Raw genomic sequence first — 25,640 nt, 5'->3', positions numbered from 1 at the left:
CACCTATTTTATTTATTTGAAACACAGTTGTACAATGTTATACAGTACATCTGTCATGTTCAACTTCTGACAGAAAAAAATATTTAAACCAAAATTAACCTTATATCTTCACATCTCACTTAAGAGTAAAAAAGGAACCTTTAAGCTTGACAGAAATAGTGATTTGATTTATACTGTATATATATTGATATCGACTGATATGAAAAAAATTACTGTAGTAAGATTTCTTTCCCCCATATGGCCAAGCCATAGTAACATCTCTGTACATGTCATTCTGTAATGATAAGTAATACATCTTACGCAAATGTTTCATTGCAAAGCATCCCTGATGTACAAGAGTATATGAGACACCCCATATTGTAGCGAGTGAGACAGAACAACATTATGACAGGCCCCTCTTACACAATATGTGGGAAAAGATTGTCACTCGGTTCAACTAAGATCATTTTTTTTTTACACTCTGCTTCTTTATTTTTATTGTCTAGTTAACAGTTTACATAAAGTTAAATTACAGAAGTTGAGGTTCTACCATTTAGTGAAAAATAACCTACAGTAAGTAATGCGTAGAGTGCAAAACAGAGCTAGTGACTGAAACAATGTAAATTGTCACAGGATGTTGATATGTTGTGGTCAGTATATTATCAGTACCCTTGCAATTTTAAATATATCAGTACAATATCTTCACAAAAATGAAAATATATTATCATCAGAATATTTTAATAGGATGTCTAAAGTTATGCAACAAAAAACCCTCTTAAACTTACATGAAGTTTTGTTAATTTTTTTTTCCCTTCATAGAAGAAAATGAAAAGACCCAATAAAGGCTCCTTCCCTAATACCTGGTTGCACAACCTTTCACAGTGATGACAGCCTCCAAACATTACTGTAGCCAATGATAAGCTTATTGTGGGTAGTTTCTCCTGCTCTTCAACCTGGGGGTTGGTGGCAGAACTGGCACTCCAGCTACCATAAAAAACCTCACACTGTTCCAACTCCATCTAAACTAGTGTGGTGCTGAGGTGTCACCCATTACATGGCTACACTCAAGTCCTAATCTGGGATCCTGAGTTGGTTTGTCATGTGGTGGCTGCGGCAATGCGCTGTATCAGCGCATGCTCCTAACCTCTCTCTCTCTCTTTCTTTCTCTAAGATGCACAGACTCCAATAATATTGACCACAACTCTACACTCAATGCCATAAAAAGGAATTGGCCACCTTCCAAATTCTTTTCATTACTTCAAATTAGTAGGGCTTAAATTTCATGTGATGGAGGGGAAATTGTCCCCAATGTAAAAACAAATGAACGGTTGCAGCATCATCAGGTCAGCATTAAGAATATAGAGACAGTAACTGATTAGTAACACTTATGAAGAGTAATGTTTAATCAACAAGTCAAATTAACTCAAATTTCAAATGTTACAAGTACCTGATACTTTAATTTGTGAAATCAAATTTAATCCTAGGGTGGCACGGTGGCGCAGTGGTAGCGCTGCAGGGTTCGCTTCCCAGGTCCTCCCTGCGTGGAGTTTGCATGTTCTCCCCATGTCTGCATTGGTCTCCTCCAGGTGCTCCAGTTTCCTCCCACAGTCCAAAGACATGCAGGTTAGGTCGATTGGCGATTCTAAATTGGCCCTAGTGTGTGCTTGGTGTATGGGTGTGTGTCCTGCGGTGGGTTGGCGCCCTGCCTGGGATAGGTTCCCTGCCTTGCGCCCTGTGTTGGCTGGGATTGGTTCCAGCAGACCCCCCTGACCCTTCAGCGGGTTGGAAAATGGATGGATGAATGGATGGAAATTTAATCCTGTGCACAAATCCAGAATGGGCTATTGTACCGATAGTAATTTCTCCCATCTGGAAACAGCATCTCATTCACTTCTGTACTGTTAAAATATACAGCGGAATGCAAAAGTATTCAGTCCATTTGAAAGTCATAACTTTCTGCATGACAAAAGATTTGTACACAAATTTATCCATTCAGTATTTTTATTATGATCTTTTATGCTGTAACAATACATTTCCTAAGTCAAAAATAAATTAGTACGCCACCATTTGTTAGTTGTCCTTTCACTACATTAGTCACATTTAAGTTGTTATTCTAGTAAACATTACTTTAACTTCAAAAACCTAACAGTGTTTGCTGATGTTTTCAGCAATTAAATGTTTAATTTTCTTTTTGAAAAATATTAATATATTTTATCATTGTTGTAGACAGATGAGTGGATGAGTGCAAGGGTGACACCCTGCCCAAATCCAGGATATGCACCAGCTACCAGTGGCATTGAACTAAACAACTCAGAAAATGAATGACGGGTTAGACGGAGAACCATAACCATGTTCATAACAACAGAAGGATGAATGTGAAGCCTTCATTTCTATATTAGGTTTATGTATGGCACCTTATTAAAGGGCTAATAACCTAGCCATAATTTCAACTCACTTAAATGCACCACTCTACAAGGTAAAACAATTGGAACTGACAGTTGATTGATCACATCATTGTGCTCTTAAAGCATGAGCAAGTCAAGAATTTTTATTTCTCATCTAATTCCATATAGGATAATGAAAGGCTATTACTATTTAAACCATACAAGAAGTTTAAATATTAAAGGTGAGGTCCCAATTTTCGCATTTAACATTATATACAATGACAATAAAGATCTATCTATCTGTATAAAGTACTATATAATACATTTTATTTAATAGGCACCTTTCTTAAAAGTCAAGGTCACCGTACAATGAAATTAAACAACATTAATAAAATATAAAAACAAAGATAAAATCAAACAGCAATAAGGTACAGAGGTAGTAGCAAACATACAAAGATAACAGGCAGTAACAGTGTTAAATTCATAGTTGGTATGCCAGTTTGAAAAGAAACGTTTTGAGGGCAGTTTAAAAATGTGTTATTGAGTCTAGTTGACGAATATGAGAGGGAAGAGAATTCCAGAGTTGAGGAACACTATGAGAGAATGCTCGAGCTCCCATAGAACAGAGTTTGATGAGTGGTACAGAAAAGTAAAGCTGCATATGAGGATCTGAGTGAGTGAGAGGGAGTGCAAGTCTGTAGGAGATCAGTGAGGTTGTGGAGAGCTTTAAATGTTAAGACCTGTATTTTGTATTGTATTCAGTAGTAAACAGGGAGCCAGTGAAGTTGAGAGACAATTGGTATAATATGTTCAGTGGATTTAAAACAGGTTATTATCCTAGCAGCAGAATTTTGAATAAGTTGTAAGTGATGGATACGTTTTTGTGGGATGCCAGACAAAATAGCATTACAGTAATCTATACGGGAGGTGACTAGGGCATTAACCAATACTTCATGACTGTTTTGCGCAAGAACAGGACAAAGTCGGGAAATGTTTTGGAGATGGAAGAAGGCAGTCAGAAACATTACTTATACAGGAAGAAAAAGAGAGGGTACAGTCTAGAATAATGTCCGGGCTTTTAATCTGGGAAGAGATGTTTGTTTTTATGTTATTAATTAAAATAGAAGAATGGTTAACCTTAGCGAGTGTAGATTTAGAGCCAATGAGGAGCACCTACGTTTTATTGCTATTTAATTGGAGAAAGTTGTGAAAGTGTCTTGGAGACATGCCATAAGAGTATTTGGAGGGAAAACAGAAGTGTATTTAGTGGAGAAGATCATTTGTGATTTTGACCAGGGCAGTTTCTGTGCTGTGTTTAGGATGAAACCCAGATTGAAACTGTTCAAAAAGGTTATTTTTATGAAAGATGGGACTGAAGTTGGGAAGCAACCATCTTTTCGAGAACTTTAGATATGAATGGAACATTTGAAATAGGCCAATAATTGTTAAGGATATTAGGGTCTAAGCCAGGTTTTTTCAGAATTGGAGTAATTGAAACAGTTTTTAGTGAGAGGGAGACCGTGCCTGTAGTAAGGGAAGAGTTAACTATATAGTAGTTATCATGGGGAAAATACGTGACAGACAGGACTTAACAAAGCTTGTAGGCATTGGATCTAATTGGCATGTGGAAGAATTAGATTTTGTTGTAAGCTCCAAGATATCATTGTCAGCTGGTAAACTGAAATCTGAGAATAAGGTGGTTGGTAAGGGAAATTGGGCGATAGTGGAAAGTATGTAATTTCCTGCAGAGACAGAGGAAGCATGTTGCTGGTGGATTTTTTCAATTTTTGAGCTATAGAAATCCAAAAACATGCAGAAGTATTTAACAGAGATGTTATGGTAAATGACATTTTCTGGTGGTGTATTAGCTTATTCATTGTAGAAAAAAGAGCTCTAGAATGCAGCATCGTGGAGGATCTGGGCTCCTACCTGATGAATGGAACTGCAAAATAAGGTTCAGTTGCGCTAGTGTGCCGTTTCATTAAAAGGAATGTAAAGTGCCATTTCTTAAATATTGAGACAGGTTATTTCAATCAGGAGCAGTTCTAATGCAATCACCAGAACATTTGCCTCTAGAAATGTGTTTTGTGGACATTTCCACCCATGCCTGCTAAAAGCAAAGCAAATACATGGTCAGGCTGACAGAATGCAACAGACATGTGCAGACTACAAAATCCTTAAAAGTAACCTGGATATGGGTTTACATGGCTACATAATCAGATTATTTGCAGAGAAATCTACCTGTGTTAATCAGATTTCTTATAGGCCAATAATCCAGTTTCTCTAATCAGAATAAAAGTTTCTATGGCATTTAAAAAAAAAAAAAAAAAAAAAAAAAAAAAAAAAATCAGGTATCTGTGAATAATCAGGTTATTGAGAAACCACTGCTGACCAAGAACAACCATAAATGTTTATCCCTTATTTGCCAGGATACATCAGAGTAAACCACAAGTTAAAACCTACACAGTATCAAAAATGATCCAGCAAGACCACATCTGAATGGTTGAAATGAAGCAAAACTAAAGACTTGGACTGACCTAGAAGTCCAGATTTAAACCCAGAAGAGATTCTGCAGTAATAATTTTGGTACAGAGTTCCGGTCGAGCCACATACATTTTATAATGTAGCCCTACCACTGAACTGAGCCACATTCAAACAAGTGGTAAAAAACAACTAATGAAGGAAGGGAGGGTGACTATATTTCTACATTACCAGTGAATTAGAACTCCAGCACCATTAAGTATAAAATGTTAGTCAAATATCCACATCAGAATTTAGTCAATGTCAATCTATCATCATATCTGTAAACACGAATGGTACAATTACCAAAGCCCCCATTAAAAGCTGTCCAACATCAGATACTCAAGACTGAGTATCAGGGACAATCTACACAGTAAACAGCTTAATTTCAATACAGTCAGTCAGTCTATGAAATCAATCCATGACAACAATAAATTGAAAATTAAGTTTATCTAAAGTTAAAATTAACTTATCTGTACTTCTTTTAATAATGATTAGCAAGACAGGCATGTCATTAGTAAGACATGCACACTTCACATGACCCTCAAAACACCGATATGCAGATGTCTGGTTTGTCCAGACTGGCATCATACCATTATGTTACCCTCTGCCTTTATCTTACAGCAAAATACAGCAACATGTCATTGATTTAAACATGAAATAAATTAAAAGTCTTGCAACCTACTACTCTATTGCACAGGAAAATGTTTGCTATGAACTACGGTAAATTGAAATGGTAACACCTGAAATTTGGAATCTAACACCTTTGAGGTGAAAAGGCACAGCCTCCAATAATATGGAAAGAACAGGCAAACTACACACACTACATGACCTGAACACAAGGCTCTGGAGCTAATCAGAAGCAACACTAACTACTTTTCAGCCAGGTTTTTGCTGGACAGTGCATGCCTGGCAAACCATTGAAACAATGATTTTCCACAAACCCATTTTTTCAGTACCATACTGTATTATTTTGAAACAAGGGCATCATACCTAAGTCACTTTTTTGGGAAGGTATTGTCATTTGCGGACTTCTTATCCACAAAGTACAAGCAACACAATGTTTGGGTGTGGGTTTTTTTTTAAAAATAATTTAGCACCATCCCCCAGTATAGAAAAGGGCTGCTGTCTGTGCTGATGAGTGAAAATCAAAAGATGCATTTTCACTTCCATTCCAATCTACATAACATCTTATTCCTACAGCATTCCCTAGATAGTAATCTGGCAGCGCTCATAATAAATGGCAAGCCCAAAGTAAAAATGAAAGTTCATCATACTGCAATTAAACACACACTTGGGAAAGTCTACCTGTACAACACTACATGCCAATAGGTTACAGACACATTGGTCCTAGTAGCCAGAAACAGGCTTACCGGACCAGACACCAAGACAGTTTCACATACTACAAAAAGTGTATGGATGTATGTATTTTTATAGATAGGAAATTACACTGATGAAAACTACAACAGAGCTGTAGCAGCCATGCATAGAACTTTCAAGCATGGCTACGAGGGGTGTGTGATATTGGCCAAAAAATTAATATCTCAATATTCTCTGGGACTTTGACAATAACGATAATTAGATGATATTTTGCATCCTTTAAAAACGTGTTATGTCTTATTGATCTAGCTTGGTTTTGCTAATAGGATATTAATTGTAGCTTACTAATGAGATTAGTGGAAATAACAGTTAAGGAAAATAGGTTTTATTTATATATTTATTTAAAACTGAAGTAAAATAACACAAAAACATTAAAATCACCAGTCAAAGTATTACTGAGATCAAACTGTGCAAGTATGAGTAAACCATTTCAAAGTAGCCTACAGGATTTACACCAAAAATTGCTCTAAGACCAACAAAACTACTATAATGAGAGTATTTTAAACAGACACCTTTAATGACAAAAAAAGGATAGAAATCCAAAGTGATTAAATACTAGTCATAATTGCAATACAGGGCATGAACATTACAGTCTGGGTAAACAAACTGCTCTGCTGTAAGGTGAATTGTGCAGCATACAAGCAAGAATAAAAAATCTAACATACTGTATACTATTGTGAAAAAATACAAACTTCTGTCAAAATACTGGACAAGAATAAAACTATAGCATTTATAAACAAGTTCTGTCATATACTGCACAAATATACAAAACAACCCAACCTATAACATTTTTAAACAAATTACTAATTTCAAGTTCTGTCCAATATTGCACTAAGGTATCAGAAAAAATAAGAATTGCAAAATTTTACTGTGGAAACATCAAGTTGTGTGTCAGAAGCACTGGTCTGTCCACAGCAACTGGCTTCAGGGCAGCAGTATTACATGTTACAATATCATTGCTCAATGATCGACTAAGATGGCGCCAACTGGTGTGGCTGGCCATCTGCTCGTCTCTCTAGTCTATGTTTTAACTTTGTTTTTATGTTTTAGTTTATCCCAACGGCCACTGTCCTATGATCGTTAGTCTTTACTAAACATATTTTCCGGTTTGCTTTCCTCTCAATTTTCATCTCCTGGTTGGATTTTTTGTGAAACTCCACCTTTGTTTTATTCATCTCCTGACTTCTTCACCTGGACACCGGTGTTCACCTGTATCAGTGAATTGAATGCCCCTCGGAGACGCAAACGCACTCGCCGCCGTCGTGGGAAATGAGCAGGAATTGCCATTAAACAACGCTGACTCAAGTCCCAGAGCTTTGTTTCCCGATGCCTGCGAGTCGTTTATGACCCATCTTCTCCTGCTCAGGACTCCATCACTGGTTCATGGGCGCTGGACACTGGATTTAATCTCTTCATTTCAAGACAGCACCACTTTTCCTCGGCCTGCAATCGAGTAGTAAACACTGCTAATCTTCGCACACTCACCCGTGCTCATCCTGCAGCGAGCTCTTCATCTATCAAGGCTGCTCTCTTGAACGTGAGATCAGTGTCTAATAAAACTTTTATTCTGCAAGACTTTATTACCTCAAATAATCTGCTTTTCTTCTTCATCACTGAGACTTGGATTTTAAATGGTGACTCTTCTTGTTTTACTGACTTGACTCCACCAGGTTACTCATTTTTAAACTCTCCTCGCCTGACTCGTCGTGGGGGGGGGGCATTGCCACTATTTTTAAAAGTATGTTCTTGTGTCGGAGCCTTACAAGGGGTCCGTTTAGCAGCTTTGAACTCCAACTTTTCGAAGTGTGCAGCTCCCCTTCTCTACTGTTTGCCGTGGTTTACAGACCTCCTGTAATTAATGATACTTTCATTTCTGAATTCTCTGATCTCTTGGCTGATATCACCCTCTCTCATGACAAAGTTCTTATTGTTGGTGATTTCAACATTCACGTTTGTTGTCAATCGAAACCTTTGGTCAATGACTTTTTATCACTTTTGAACTTATTTGATTTTATACAGCATATTAATACGCCAACCCACTCTCTCGGTCACACCCTTGATCTCGTTCTTACTCGTGATATTTCAGTGAATAATATTGATTTTTGTGATGTTTCTTTTACATTTTTTTCTATTTTTTAAAATTCTTCTATTATATCTGATTTTAAAACCATTTTCTCTTTATGTGCATGACCAAAATAATGATATTGATGATTCCGTCGTAAAATTTAATTTCTCCTGCAAAACGATTTTAGACTCAATTGCTCCGCCCAAGATATGTAGTAATAAGGGTAGACCTGCTCCCTGGCTTAATGAAAATACACGATCACTGCGCCGCGCCTGTCGAACTGCTGAACGGCATTGGAAAAAAGATGGACTGATGGTCTCTAAACAGATTTTTAGGACTTCTCTTTTCAATTTCCAGGCTGAAGTTATGAAAACGAAACAAAATTTCTTTGCCGATTTAGTTTCCCGTCATTCAAAGAATCCTAGGGTCTTATTTAATTCAATTAAACAGTTAATCATGACATTGTCTTAGAATCCTTTGATCTAGTTTCACTTTCACAGCTAAAAAGAACTATTGACACCCTTAAACCAGCTCCCAGTCCTCTGGATATTGTACCACCACGTCTCCTAGTGGAAGCCTTTGATGTGTTGGGCCCACCCTTATTAGCCATCATCAATGATTCTATTAGTTCGGGTGTTGTGCCCTCATTTTTTAAACATGATGCAGTCCGTCCCGGTCTTAAAAAGGCAGAATTAGACCCTGGAGTTTTAGCTAATTTTCGTCCAATTTCCCAACTGCCATTTCTGGCTAAAATTCTAGAAAGAATTATTTATAATCAATTGGTTGATCACTTTAACTCTAATAATTTATTTGAGATCTACCAATCTGGCTTTAGGTGTTATCATAGTGTTGAAACGGCACTCCTGAAAGTGTTCAACGACATCTCTCTTATTACTGACTCAGGTGATGCGGCAGTCCTTCTCCTCCTTGACCTGTCCGCTGCCTTTGACACTATTGACCATGAAATATTGCTGATGCGACTTGACCATCTTGTTGGGCTTAAAGGGGCTGCTCTTAACTGGTTCAGGTCATATTTAACTGGTAGACACTTTTCAGTGACTTTTAATTCCTCTTCTTCATCTACTGCTTCTCTTAAATATGGTGTTCTTCAGGGATCCATTTTGGGTCCTATTTTATTCTCCATATACCTTCACCCTATTGGAGCAATTTTTAGGAAATTTAACATTTCTTTTCACTGCTATGCTGATGATACTCAGGTTTATATTCCTGTCTGCAACTCTACAACAAATCAACTCCACAACTGTCTGTCTGAAATAAGATCCTGGATGGCTAATAATTTTCTTGATCTAAATCAAAATAAAACGGAGGTGCTTATAGTGGGTCCATCAGCTAAAGCCCAAATTGGTCTTGGTCTTCTCGGCTCTTTCTCTGTCTTTTCCAAACCTCAAGTCCGCAATCTTGGTGTTACAGGTTACTTTGACAGTAACCTCTCTTTTGAGAAACAAATTCTGTAGTCAAGAGTTGCTTTTTCCAACTTCGTCTATTAGGTAAGATAAAGCCTTTTTTATCTTCTAGGGATCTTGAGATAGCTACTCATGCGTTTATTTTTTCTTGCCTCGATTACTGAAACTCGCTGTATTCTGGGATTAACAAATCCTTAATACACAGGTTACAGTTGGTACAAAATGCTGCCGCTCGCTTTCTGGTTTGGGGCAAGAAAGTATGACTCTGTCTCTCCTATTTTAGCTTCTTTACACTGGCTGCCTGTCAGTTTTCGAATTGATTTTAAAATCCTGCTGCTAGTTTTTAAATCTTTACATGGGCTTGTTCCTGCCTATTTATCTGAACTGTGTGTTTTACATCAGCCATCTAGAGTGCTTAGATCTTCGGGTCAGCTGTCTCTGGTTGTCCCTCGCACCAAGTGTAAAACCAAGGGGGGACAGGTCTTTTGCAGCTGTCGCACCTCGCCTGTGGAACTCTTTACCTTATCATATAAAGGAGTCATCTACAATTGAACTGTTTAAAACAAGATTAAAGACTCATTTCTACTAACTTGCATTCAGTTACCTTCAGTAATACTGATGGCTTCCTCTTTGTGATTATATTACATTACTTCTGTTTTTTATGTATATAACATTACTTCTATTTATTATGTATTTTATTTTATGTTCATATATTTTATTTCTATTTATGTTTTATGTTAATTTGTTCTATTTTTGTAAAGCACTTTGGCCACAGCATTACTATGTTTGTTTAAATGTGCTATATAAATAAATTGACATTGACATTATTTCCTCTGGTGTTGAAAGCTCTTTCAGAAGGGTTGCTTGAGGCAGGGATGCACAGGTAGTTTTTTTTGCAAGTTTCCCCAATTTGGGGAAAATGTACTTCTTGTGTTTCCCACCACTCAATAGGATTTGCATTACTGTCCTCCACAGGTAACATCAAATAGCTCTTGAACTCTTTTTTAATGACCGTATGCAGAGACTCGCCTTTGCTGAATTCCATTCCTCTGTGTGTGTGTGTATTTTTTTTTTTTTTTAAATAGCTGCTAAGACTTTTTTTCTCCCTTTCTCCTCATCACGCTATGACGACACGAAAGGTGTTTTAAATATTGAAAGAAATGTACTTTGGAAACAAGTACAAACCATCCCCTCCAATCCCCACAAAAACAACCAAGGTGGCTTGCGAAATAAAATGCACCTGATGGGCATACACTTCTTACAAAAATAAAATCTGTTTGAATGAATTATAATTTGTTTGAACTGATTTTTGGCTATTTTTTGGCCTAACACCATGAGGCTCCATACCAGATCATTGTTTAAGAAATATCATTTTTTAAGCAACATCAGTCTTTCCAAAACCAAACCATATCCACACAAGTGAGGATGATCCACGTCTTGCAATTAAATCTTAACAACGTAGCCTGCAATGCTGTTAACCCCAGCACAGTATGCTCACTCAGTTTTATGTAGTTACGCTTAGTTTCACTTTGGGTTCACTGACCATGCACACACACACAGTAGTCTATCCTGCTAGGTTACGTAAGACAGTGAATGTGTGGACTCTCAAGACGTGTTTTTGATTGTTTTTGGCAGAGTAACATACTCAATTTCAGCTCGGATATAGTTAAAACAGCAATTATGATATTATTGTAGACGATACATATTGCACACTGCTAATACCTATTGCAAGCTCATTGCCAATGTGTTTCAGGAATGTGTGATGCATTGCTAAACTGCATGCGTAATTGGCCATGTACCCAGCTATATATGAAAATAACCCTCAAAGGAGCCCCGCCCTTCATCATATCAGAATAAAAACCTGTTTATTTTTTTTTATTTTATTTTTTTTAATATTGACGTGTTTATTCTTGATGGAGGAAGAAAGGGTGAAGCATCTGCACAGATACATGGGAAACAAAAAAAAGACATTCCAGCTGTACCAGGAACTACATCTTCAGACACTGCAAGAAGACAGTCCCATACTGCCACTTCATGGCACAGTCAATGTTTGCCCCACGATAGGATCTCTCTTAGGACCATCTGGGTCTTTTATTGTTTAAGGCATGGTAGCACAGTGGTTACCACTGCTGCCTTACAGCTCAGATCACATTTCTGGCTACAATAATCAGTCCAGCATAGTTGGTAGATGCTTCCCTAGCCCTCAGGGATACATAAAAGACCATTGCAACATTAGAATCCACTCCAAACTAGTTCAGTTCCTCTTTACTCATCGACTCCAATGCATTTTGGTGAGAGTGGCGAAGATCCTAAACATTTCTGTGATTTTACAGAAGTCATTGTGTAGGAAACTGCACAATTCGCTCATCACTACTCATTACTTATTTTGCAAACAGCAACACCTTGTGGGCACCTGGTTGGACCATCCTTAATACAAGAATGCCACTGAGATTTTGTGGTAGGGCTTGGCACAAGACGTTCTTGGACACCTACCAGAGTTTTGAGTTAGCGCAGTTCAGCAAGGAAGAGTGGGGTAAAACATAGCGTTGTGAAAGACTGATACTGAATTATAGGGTTTGGCTGCAGTCATTACAGCCAAAAGTTTAACTGTCAGTTAGACAGGGGGTAATTTTTTTTTTTTTCACCACAAATAACCAGATAGTGAATGAACAAAGCCATCTAACACTGAGTAACTTAAGAAAGTATAATTTGTTCACTCATATGCCCTTTATCTACTATTAGATCTTGACTGAAGATATGAAAACATGAAGTGTTCACTAACAGAGAAAATCAAGAAAGGTCTTTTTCTGGAAAATGATGGAGTTTTGGTTGGGGTACAGAACAATGAATTTGCAAATTTTAAAACAGACTTTAAAGTAGACTAATAGAATACTGTTCAGCCGGTATGTCGACCCCTTCCAAAAAGAAGGCTGCTGTCAACACACGATTCTTTGTGATTGTGATTACAGAAAAAGATATGGTAAAACATAGTGATTAACAACTGGGTCGGTTTTAAGATGACATTTTAAACTGTCTACTTTAATGATAAAGTAAACTACCAGATTAAAGTGGACATTTCAAGATGAAAGCCTAAATTTCCACATTAATCACAAATTAAGACTTTTTCACTGTGTCCCTGTGCACCACGAATGCATTTGTATGTTGGCATCTTGCTTCTCCACATCGAACCATTCTTCAAACATTGAAACACACACATTGATCCTGTGGGATCTGCAAAGCAGCTTTCTGTCAAATGTACATAGTAAACAGAGACTCTGATGTCACGTTTCGACTTTATCACATTGCGCTTCTCAATTTCTTGCCGATACAGCAACTCGTTCACATGTTATGTTAATTTCTAAGGATGTGCTCAGAGGATGCATCAAATGAATGCTGGGAATGTGTGGTATCTATAATGTGTGCGCGTACAAGTTCTGAGCATGAAGTATAAACTGCCCATTCGTTGCTGTCTGAGGAATGTTGGAGTTGACAAGATTCTAGATTTGTAAGATGTTTGAATTGGATGGTGTCGAAAGCACAATAACCTATTTCTTGGTGAGGAGGGGTGACTGGGGCAAGATGAAAAATATGAAGGTAATTCCTAGTAGAGATGGTTTATCATAACATTGCTTGGTTGTGTAGGGGATCTTTCAATCTGAGGCATGATAAAAAACAGGAAGTGCTAAAGTATGTTTATTGGGTAATATTGTGTATAATAAAGTATTATCAATTCAGAAATATATTGCAATGTACAGATCTCTTCTACTGTTCCACAATACAAAATTACCTTCCTTCTGAACAATGCCTAAATCTCTACCAATCAAATTAAAGTGGTCTGTCAGGAGAGGAAAAGAAAAAAAACCCCACAATGGTCAAGGCACTTAAATATGGACAGAGTTAGTATTGAAACATTTCAAATGGTACAAATGGGTTTGTCAGAAGAAATGGTTTCGTCATGGTTTTACATAGATTGTGATCTCTTTATATATATGTAAAAATTAAGAAAAAACCACCTTAATTGCTGCTCCATCACTAATGTTTATATTGCTTGTAGATTTCTTGCTGTTGTAAATATAAAAAGGTACTGCCTTACTTTTTAATTTTTACCAGATGCAAGTCTGAGAACCTGAGGGAATGCCATGATTCAACAAATGGAGTTGAGGATCTAATTAGCATAATACCTTAAATTCATAAACCCTACTATAATCTACACGGAATGGAGATACACTGTATCTTAACATGCTGAACAACTGGGCAAAAATATGCTAGGCTTATAATTCTAATGTATGTCTTACATCTCTCTTTTTTTAAATTTTTTTCCCCTATAAAGGCATACATATGTAAAAACAATGCACAATAAAGCAACAGTTCAGTAGAGTTTAATTTGTAGTTATTAAAAAGCAAAATGGAGGCTGTTTTTTCAGTTCACAATGAACAGAGCCTAAAAATTAAAAAGTGAAGAAGAATCTTGAAAATGTCCTTAAAAGCATGTTTGCAAAACACTCTGCAATAGTTAATACTTTATTATACTCCAGAGTGAAAAATAAAAATAAAAACTAAAAAGTTGCTTTTTTTATGGGACTGTAGCAGCTGTTAAACCAAAAGCTGACATGGCCCCTATTGTAAAACTAGATCTATGCACGTACTATTGAGCAGGTCATGGTCACATTTGGATCACAAATGAGTAAGCAAGCTGTGAGCAGGTCTGGCACCCGCGAAATGCTATTGTGTGCCTGAAAGGCTATGCAATTCTAGTACACACTACTGAATTGGTATCTTAATAAGGTAACTTCAGTGCAATGTATTAGCAGAAATATGTAAAATATAAAATACAAAAATTAACCTTTAGAATACATTTTACTTTTGTACAATGTAAACAGAACTCTATTTTCCAATTTAATTTTCCTAACATCAGCAAATTCAATGTCACCAAAAATAATTTATGTGAAGAAAAAAACAAAATGTGACAATACAACTTCCATAGAAACAGACAGTAGATTACACTACACAATGCAGATTTACACTTCATGGTTTTATAACTTTGAAGGCAGAATATATTTAAAGTGTTTCATTAAGAATTACTACATAACTAAATGCTGAAATAACTTTGAAAAGGGATATCTAGCACAGGAAAGTGAACTCTCATTTAGAATTGTCATTGAAATATATTACCTGGCTCCTGTAAGAAAAATAAAAAGTATATTTTATTAAACAAAAAGTATATTAATGATGTACCACAAAAATAGATACAAATACCCCATAGTCTGGAACACAGACTATGATTCCAACAACCTCTACACAAAAAGTGTTGGCAAAGAAACATTGAAAGAAAACACACTTCAATCAGTACCTTATGTAATAAAAAGGGTCATTAAACAATGCACATCCTTGTCTAGTAAAAACTAGTTACTCATGTTTTTTGGTATTTAGCACTGTAAAATAGTTTTGTATAAACCCAGTCTTGTAAAAGCTGATAATGAAGACAGTGCCTATACTATATTCAGGTTGCATGATGCAAACATTTCCAAAATCTGCAGCCAAAGGTGTAGCTTAAGTAATTAATACTGTTGCTCTTTTTCTGTTCCCAATTTTCTCATGTCACAGGGAAATAGAAATCAAAACACATAGTACTAATGCAAGATCAGTGACACCTCAATGTCTAAACACAGTGTCAATAGCGAATGAATTGCGGTTTAATATACATTTCTCAAGACGGAATAAACAAATTACAGTGAAATCAAGAATAGCTGTTTCTTCTTTTGGAAAAAATGTAATTCATGTAGCAAAAATGTATCTTTAGTATCGGGTACAGCAGCAAGAAAGAACAGATTATCAGATTATTTAAAAAAGATCTCTTTTAATCCCATCTGAAGCTTACATATATCAGAGGTTTGAACTAAAACCAAGCACACTGCCTCACTTAGAGAACTTCAGTTCATCTCTATAGCAACCCTGTGCCAACATTATGTTTAGCAATGTTTGGAGGGACTAAGCAACTAACAGGGTAGATGAGGAACTGAAACAAGAACAACCCTGCAGAATAAAACTGCAACTCCATGGACAAATAAATATAACATTGCCAAACTCCATTAATTCACTTCAAGGTCACAGGTATTCAGAGCCAACCCACTAAGGGAACTCATGTTGAATGCCATAATTGAAACAAATGGTGTTGCTGTATTTTGCTGTGACAAGAGCCCACAATGTTGATGTTAAAGAAAAAAGAATACTTAATTCATTTTTTACCTAAGGAACATAAAAAGCTGCATTTGACAAATATATAATTATTTAAAGTGACTGAAAACACACAAATAACTACGGCAGGGAAATTGCCATCTTCTGATGGCAGGCTCAGTATGGCTTTTCAAGCATAGGCATTATACAATGTTAATTTGCTGCACTAAATTTGGATTAATGGGTAGGAACTTTAACTTTCATCCATATATCCATCCATTTAATGAATAAACGTAATCTATAATAGGGCTGCAGACGGTTTGAATTTATTATGCCAGCACTGAGTGCAAGGCAGAACTAACCCCAGATGAGACACCAGCTTATCACTTCACCTGCTTACATACACAGTCTTTTATACAATGTCTGCTACAATCGTAGTGGTCACCAACTCAGTTACCAAGTGAAGCTGCTTCATTTTTTTATTTTTTTTATTTTATTAAAATCAAATTGCATTCCATACAAATAACTCAAGTTTTACAACAACAACAAAAAAAAAGATTCGAAACAAATCGACCCCCACCTCTGAGAAAGAGAGCTAAGCCAGCAGAGTAAAACTTAACGCTAGTTAAAATAATCCATCCATCCATCCATTTTCCAACCTGCTGAATCTCAACACAGGGTCACGGGGGTCTGCTGGAGCCAATCCCAGCCAACACAGGGCACAAGGCAGGAACCAATCCTGGGCAGGATGCCAACCCACCGCAGGACACACACAAACACACCAAGCACACACTAGGGCCAATTTAGAATCGCCAATCGACCTAACCTGCATGTCTTCGGACTGTGGGAGGAAACCGGAGCGCCCACAGGAAACCCACACAGACACGAGGAGAACATGCAAACGCCATGCTAGGAGGACCTGGGAAGCGAACCCGGTTCTAACTGAGAGGCAGGAGCGCTACCACTACACCACTGTGCTGCCTAGTAAAAATAAGTAAATAGATAAATTAATAAATGAATAAAGATAAATGGAGTAAAAGAGGGGAGAGAACCTGCTTCTTCAATTTAAATGCTTATTCTAAAATGTTATTGATTAGATCCTACCAGGTTTTGAAAAAGTTTTGTACAGATCCTCCAAGTGCGAATTTGATTTCCAAGTGAAGCCGCTTTAATTCAGTTGGTGGAAGAATACACAAAAACTATGAAATTTGACAAAATTACCATCTGTGTAAGAAAACTGTATTCTGACAAGTTCACCAACAGCAAACCTCACCTTCATTGAAACACTGCCTTAAATGGCACATTTGCTTTTCTAAATGCCACAACCATTTCTAACTGAGATTTTTTTTTTTTAAATAATAGTGCATTAATGTCATTAAAAAACTGATTTTCACTGAAAATTGATTCATGCAAACTAAGCAACACAAATGCTTTATTATATATGGTACCTTTCAAATGGGATCACATCCCCAAAGTATTTTACAGGTACAAAATTATAATAAAAATATTTGAAAATATATATTCAACAATAAACAATGGCAATATCTGTGACTTTCTCAAAGCCACACATCAAGTTTGTGGTTAGAACTGAAATAGCAGCAATAACCTTTACAGTCAACTATCCCAATCAGTTGATCACACTGTCTGTTCAATAGAATAACACATTTTGTACCTTAGAATTAAATTGGGACCCAAAAAAAAAAAAAACACAATTATATGTCAAGACAACTTAAAATGCTAAGTGAAGATAGCACTACAAAGGCCCATCAATACAGACATCAGTTTTTGAATCTGCCTACTAAAATTAAAAGTGAAAACAAATGTTATCACATTATTGGGAAAACTAATTAAATCTACTAAAAAAGCATTTTGCCAAATTCAATAAAAGTAAACTAAACACAGTGAGAAAACTACGGTAACTCAGAAATCTGAAGAAATAAAATTAAAATGCATAGAAACAAGAATCTGTTGTTCCATTTTTTAAATAAATCAGTTGCCAATAGACTACTGTTGATGAATGTGTGGGCGCACACAACTTCAGCATGCAAAATTTTCCAGCAACACAAAGAAGCAAATCACAAAAACCCTCCCACCAAACGTTTACAAAAGAAGAACAGCACAACTGCTCACCTCCCAGTAATTAATAAGAATATGCAGAGACAGCGTATAGGTGAATCCTTTGAAAACTGAAGACCAAATGGTTTGAATTCTAACCACTCATTGTGAATGTTATCCATGGGCAGGTTGCCGGTTACTGGATTTGAAGTAACTGGTTTGTGAAACTGGGTGAAGCAAAACTCAGTGACCAAATATTTCACAACCAGCCTAGATATGAAGAAGAAAGCCTTAATGTCTGAGGTGAGTTAAGCAGCGGATTTAGAGAAACAGTTTAGGAAGAATTACGTCCACCATCAAGTTTATAAAATATGTTAAGAAATAGAATATTCTGAAAAAATTCACACTGGTTTTATTCACAGTAATATGTGAAATGTGATGAGTTTGAAGGCAGCAAAGCAGGAAAAACCACTTTCTGTAAAATGTGCAAAAGTAAATACTTAAGATATGGAGGTGAATTTGGCCTTAGTCTTTAACCTAGACCATCCCTATAGAAGATTCCATTTATGATTAGCCTGAACATTTTCTTATCTTTGCTGTCTGCACTTGGCTGTTTCTGAAAATGGTTAAATGCTTTTTACCAATTGTAGCAGGAGTGGCATTTTCATTTTCTTTCACAATTTCTTGTGTTAACTGTGCGTCTGGTTTAATTTCTGCCTTGTTCCTGGTATAGTACACTTTAGTTCCAGATGGATCAGATGCATTTGATCATAAATGTATTATTGGATGTTTAATTTTGTATAAACTTATATGCACATATGACTAAAGATTGGTAATGTAAGTCAATAATGTTAGATACTCTGTTCTTAAGCTCTGGTGAAAACAAAGAATTGTGATTTGTAGCAATTTTAAAATGAGCTTTGAAAATATTTTTAATAATCTAATTTTATTTAATACATTATTAGTAAGGTTTACATTTATTTATTTGGCTTACGCCTTTATCCAAGGTGAATTAGAACATTTATGATACGACTGGTTCCATTTCTTTTGGTTTTTGAATTGGAACCTAGGCAGGTCAAATGATTTGTTCATCATCACACAATGCAAGTAGCGGGATTTGAACCCACAACCTCAGAGTTTGAAGTCCAAAGCCTTAACCACTACACCACACTGACTGCCATACTGCCGAATGCAGTAAAGATGCCTAGGCAGTATTTTTTTTTTTTTTTTTTTATTTCTGGACATGACCAACATTCAGTATATCTGTTCAGCTTTATTAATGAATGAATAAACTGTGTGCATCTGAAATGTTTAATAAATACATTTTCTAGTGTGTTTTATAATTAAACTTGTACATTATTACATATAGAAATATTCTATATAATGTTATGGCATAACAGCAGGTAGTGCTTGCAGGGTAACAAACAATTTTTTTTTCTCATTAATAATACCCAGTTCTATGTGGGAACAGCACTGTTGACTGTCCCTCCTTTTTCACTTAATGGATTTGCACTACAGTAATCCCTCCTCCATCGCGGGGGTTGCGTTCCACAGCCACCCGCAAAATAAGAAAATCCGCGAAGTAGAAACCATATGTTTATATGGTTATTTTTATATATTTTAAGCCCTTATAAACTCTCCCACACTATTATAAACATTTCACGCACAGTTATACAGCATAAACCCTTTGTATTCTCTTAGATATTAGGTAAGATTCGTTGAAATTATGTATGTAAACACAGTTTACATACAGTAAAACCTAAATATTATTTTAAAGATATCGAGCGTCTCCGATATCAATACGTTACAACCATTACAACAGACAGGCCACCAGCAATAAATACGTACAATGCAAGAAAAATTGTATACAGTAAAATGTGTGTACAGCGACACTAAACTATGTACATGTAATAAGTACTGTACGTAAATAATTAATTATGGTTACTCACCAACAATGACACGACGACTTGTCCGATGTAACGATCGAGTTTAATTTTACTGCACAACAAAGGATAGCGTTACAGCTCTTCTAAAGGAGCCTCTTCAGGCGACTGTTTAGCACCGCCGTTGTTCTTCTTCCAGCACTCTTCAATCCAAATCCCTAAAGCAGATTCCATCCAGACTACTGCCTTATCACGTCCACTTGCAACTCGTTTTGCGCCCTGATTAAAGGACACTGCGGCCGTAGATCTTATATGCTTTTCCTCCTTTTTAAATAAAAAGAATCGTGGACTCATTGATGCTGTAATTGTGTCCTGCAGCGGTGTAGCCGTTTCCTTCCTTCAACATATCCAAAACTTTTACCTTTTCTGCAATCCTGAAGCATTAGCAGTAACGTGCATTAAATGTTGAATGAGTGAGATTAGACTTCCTGGTTAATGCAGCACTCCGTTGCTGAGCCAATCAGCAGCACACAGGAACTTAACCGCGTGCTCTGATTGGGTAGCTTCTCAGCCATCCGCCAATAGCGTCCCTTGTTTGAATGCAAATGCGTCCCTTGTTTGAATTCAAATGGGCAAATCAACTGAGGAAGCACACGTACTGTAGACTGCAGACATCCGCGAAGCAGTGAAAAATCCGCGATACATATTCACATATGCTTACATTTAAAATCCGCGATGGAGTGAAGCCGCGAAAGATGAAGCGCGATATAGCGAGGGATCACTGTATATGGTTATCTAAACAGCATGTTACTGAACACGGACCCACAACAAAGAATCATTTGTAAATGGGAAGTTCCTGTCTAGGAGTACCTTGAGCATGTCACTGACAGTAAGAGGAGCTACTGTGCTGTCAAGGATGCTGCTGTCTGGTTTGTGGAACACAACAAATGTTAACCTTATCTCTACAGAAAGCTTCTGTCTGTTACCTCAGTCAGCCAGAGGCAGACAATGAGAAGGTGTGCTTGCACAGCTATTCTATTGAACATTTAAGGAGGTTGTGTGAATTACTTGCCTTCATAAGCCTTCATAAGCTACTATTACTAATAATAATAATAATAAGTTTTATTTATGTAGAGCCTTTCATACACTCACAATTCAACACACACATTAACAAGACAGTAGAAATTACATACACAAAAAAGAATAATACTTATTGAAAAGATGTGTTTTTAACAGAAGTTTTAAATTAATACTAGATTTTTTCCTCGCAAAGGCTGAGGAGAGAATTCCAAATTTTAGGGGCTATCACTCTGAAAGCTCTGCCACCCATAGTTATTAACCTGTATTTAGGTACAGTGAGTAACTTAGCATCTGATCATCGTAATGCACGGGCAGGAGTGTAAGTAAGCACAGCTCCGACAGATAATGAGGGGTTATCCCATGAAGGGCTTTAAAGGTGAGAAGAATAATTTTATATTCGATTCTTCAAGAAACTGGGAACCGGGCGGCACGGTGGCACAGTGGGTAGCGCTGCTGCCTCGCAGTTGGGAGACCTGGGGACCTGGGTTCGCTTCCCGGGTCCTCCCTGCGTGGAGTTTGCATGTTCTCCCCGTGTCTGCGTGGGTTTCCTCCCACAGTCCAAAGACATGCAGGTTAGGTGGATTGGCGATTCTAAATTGGCCCTAGTGTGTGAGTGTGTTTGTGTGTGTCCTGCGGTGGGTTGGCACCCTGCCCGGGATTGGTTCCTGCCTTGTGCCCTGTGTTGGCTGGGACTGGCTCCAGCAGACCCCCGTGACCCGGTGTTCGGATTCAGCAGGTTGGAAAATGGATGGATGGATGAAGAAACTGGGAACCAATGTAAATCATAGAGGACAGGAGTGATGTGAGCAGATTTTTTAGTGTGTGTAAGTAAACGAGCAGCAGAATTCTGAACATATTGTAATCTATTGATATATTTCGTCGGGAGGCCATAAAACAAAGCATTGCAATAGTCCAGACGGGTAGTGATGAAAGTGTGAATGAGTGTTTCAGTATCTTGCACACTGAAGAAAGAATGCATATGAACAATGTTGCGAAGATTTAAAAAGGCTGTCTGTACTATTGAGCTAATGTGTGATTGAAAAGTAAGAAGCTGATCAAAGATGACACCCAAATTACGGACTGATGCTGAGGGCTGAACCAGGATCCCATCAATGTCAATTTTTGGCCCACGAAGGGTAGAGGGGACAGATTTGGCACCAACTAATAAGATTTCTGTTTTATCAGAATTGAGTTTTAAAAATTATCTGTCATCCAATGATTGATTTCCCAAATGCAGTCAGTCAGCGCAACAGGTGAAGATGTTGCAGTTGCATCAACACTTACATACAGTTGTGTGTCATCATCATAGCAGTGGAAGCTCAGACCATACCGACGAATAATCTCACCTAATGGGAGCATATAGATGTTGAAGAGGATTGGACGGAAAACTGACCCCTGAGGGATACCTTGTGTGTATGAAGTAATGGCAGATTTATATCCCCTAATGATGACGTAATATCGGCGATCACTGAGGTATGATGTGAACCAAGAAAGAGCAGCACCAGAGATACCAATAGCTGAAAGTTGGGACAGTAAAATGTTACGGTTAACTGTTTCAAATACTACGCTCAAGTCAAGAAGAACTAGAATAGTGGCCATTCCAGAATCTGCTACCTTAAGTAAAGCACTTTCAGTGCTATATAGGGCTCTGAATCCAGACTGAAAAGGCTCAGGCAGGTTATGCAAATTTAAATAATCAGTAAGTTGAGCAGCAACAACCTTTTCTAAGATCTTAGTCACAAATGGAAGATTAGAAATTGGGCGATAAAATTTTAGCTGTAAGGGATCTGAGCCAGGTTTTTTACGATGAGATAATTAATGTAGATGCCCAGTGTGAAAGTCTGCTCCTTAAACAAACCAACATTGCTAGAATATAAAAGCAGGAGACGTGCAATTTAAAACTTTCAGAATATAACCCGGTGTATAAAGTAGATGGCTGGAGCAAAAAGCATCACCAAATCTTTTCTGGCCATATCCCTTTGCTATGTAGGAACAGTGTACACTTCTTAATCTTCATCTAACACTTTTTTTTAGCTAAAACAAAAGCTAAACTGAAGTGATTCTCTCAAAATTAAAACTAATTCAGGGAAACCATCAAAAATAAAATATACATTTACAAAGGTAACCTAAAAATTAAATCACAGGTTAAAATAGAAACAAAAAATGTAAAACGTAAGATAAATAACTCAGGGTGATGTATTAAAATCAAATGTCTAAATTATTTTCATTATGTGGAAATGTAAACTCAGAGTTTAACAAATACTAGAAAACAGAGTTTAAGTAAATAAATAGTCGATGCTGTAGTTTTAAAGAACTCGCCAAGAAGGTATGACTTCAAAACAAAAGGTGACCCAAATGAAATTCACAAAGTGACATAGCGACTAATAAAGTGGGCACACTTCTTACTCGACGCCGTTAATCTGGATCTTACTTGGTTAGAATGAAACCTGAGGTGTTGTGCTATTGTTATCGTTGACTAGACCCTTGAAATCGAACAGTACAAAAAGTCTTTTTGTTTTATTATTTTATGGGTATTAACTTACTTAAAGTATGGAATTTTATAATATTAATGCTGACATGTCCATTAACTGTTTTTATTTTAAAAAAAGAGAGAATACAGTTATTTACAAAGTCAATGTCAGAAAAAAAGGTCTGGAGATCTACGTGGCTATAACACACTGGAGTGCAATGTACTGTACTTACCAAAGTTTTAAGTTTGAAAAGACGAGCTATCTTGACCCTTTCTTGTGTTTCCGATCTTAGAAATGATCTCAGTGACTTGAATTATTTCAGTTAAACTCTACTTTCTATCGCTAAGTTTGGTTACGGGGATTTAAGTCGTCTGACAAGTCCACGTACGTTGTTTTTACGAGGGCGCGACGTGACTCCGCCGCCTTGCTTCTTTTTCCATGGCCCCATTTGACCGTCAATCCACGCCGTCATCTGGCAACTTGAGCCCCCGGTCGCGCACTTTAAGCCGCGGCCTGCTTTCAGCAAGAGGGCACGGTGCTTCGCACTTCCATAGACCGGACGGAGGTTATAAAGTACCTAGGTCAGCCAAGCGGCTCATGGAGAGTACAGACTGGTAAAACCAACCTATAGCCACTACTATTTTTATTTCTTAAGTACTGCTAACACATTCAAGATACATAAAAAATGTTCATTAAGTGAAAACCAAACAGATTTAGTTGAACGTAATAAAGTGCACGACACCAACAAAAGGAAAAGAAAAACCGTGGCCGCGCATACTAAAACTGATAGTAACAGGGCAAAAGGAGAAAGTGCCAAATCCCTCAATCCAAAGAAGAACGCTATTTACCATGCATCAGTGCGCAGTACTACAGGCTCCATAAACCAGCAGACTGTTGCGACACATGATCCTTGGGAATCCGGGCGAGTGATGATCAAGAAATCTAAAACCCTTCATTTCTCTCCGTTATCCACCGCTTCTTGACGCTGTTCTCAAGGAACTAACAAGACCGCGTTTGGCTCGCGCAACGGCTCATCCGGCACTATCACTTACCTAACTGCATAATCTTCTTTAACAGCTAACGTGCCACTTTTCCCAGCGTATTCACATCGTCTCAATTTTATGGGATATTGGTTTCTTTCCTACAGAGCGCTTCCGGTGACCAACTACGTTGTACCGCTGGTCTTGGTTAAGTCGCTTGAGCATTGAGAGTAATAATACGTTGATCTACCGCCATCTATCGGCCAAACTCTGTTAAAGAAAGAAACGGATTCGGGTGGGAGTAGGAAGCATCGTACAGTGGGTGCTACATGAGATTTAGAGATCGTTGTTCATGCTTTTATTTCTTCACGTCTTGACTTTTGCAGTTCTTTCTATTTGGGCGTTAGTCATTCCCCCCAATCCTCTTTGCAGCTGCTCGTGACTGCTACAAAGAAGGCAGAACATACAGTATGTATCGGATGCTGCTGCATTCCCTCACTTAACTTACCAAATTTAGTCAAAAGTTTTATTATCGTGTCTATAATAATTACTCATGAATGCCTTGAAATCACTTGAAGGCATCCAAGCCTTTAATGACCTCTTAGGCACAGCCATCAGCAGTGTGTCTGCAGTGTGTCTGTCTGCGGAGAGAGTGTCGATCTTGTCGAGAGGTTTATTTATCTCTGCAGTGATATTCATGTCTCTGGTGACTCTTCCTATGAAGTCAGTAGACAGATTGGTACAGCAGGGGGTCATGAGGTTGCTGGAAAGAGGTGTGTGGCACTCCCAATATCTATGCAATATGGTAATTTTCAGAGGGTGGGACTGGACTGCCTGTCTGTCTGGGGGGTTTCCAACCAGGATCTCAAGCTGTTTATTCGTGTAGTGGGTGTGGCAACGTGCTCCCCAACCTGACCTGACCTGACTGACGCATCCTGGCTCACCGTATGAGAAAACCCCCACATCTGATATACCTTTAGACTCGTATTGATGTCTAGTTATGAAAGACAAGAAGATATGTATTGGCCTGCAGATCCAGAGCACCATACATCACTGCAAATCTACTCTAGCAGTTTCAGAGCGGAAGTGACATCACCACATGGCTAGACCAGCAGTTTGTTAATAAACGCTTCTAGATAATCACAAATCAAATTGATTGACATGTTAACCACACCAAACCCTAACCTTAATAATATTAACCCCTAACATTAACTAACCCCTAACCTTAACCATTTATCATACACG

The 25,640-nt window shown here is 37.5% G+C and overlaps 1 protein-coding gene across 2 annotated transcripts in view; it reads right to left on the bottom strand.

Annotated features, from left to right (window-relative positions):
• Positions 1-24,611, bottom strand: part of LOC114650766 (probable ribonuclease ZC3H12C) — a 101,834-nt gene extending 77,223 nt beyond the window's left edge. The window contains exon 1 of one of the 2 annotated variants that reach the window (XM_028800606.2): positions 24,468-24,611. Coding sequence is in view for 1 of the 2 variants with exons in the window: in XM_028800605.2 (XP_028656438.1) it covers positions 24,264-24,266 (3 nt within the window). In the remaining variant the exon portion in view is untranslated. Of the gene's footprint in view, positions 1-24,263; positions 24,448-24,467 lie in introns of those variants that run through there. The other variant, XM_028800605.2, reaches the window with a different exon arrangement.
• Between the last annotated feature and the right edge of the window lie 1,029 nt (positions 24,612-25,640).

This window comes from Erpetoichthys calabaricus, chromosome 4, assembly GCF_900747795.2.
Source record: "Erpetoichthys calabaricus chromosome 4, fErpCal1.3, whole genome shotgun sequence".
NCBI lineage: Eukaryota > Metazoa > Chordata > Cladistia > Polypteriformes > Polypteridae > Erpetoichthys > Erpetoichthys calabaricus.
The sequence above is the reverse complement of the archived record's forward strand: the minus strand, read 5'-3'. Positions and strand labels throughout refer to the sequence as shown.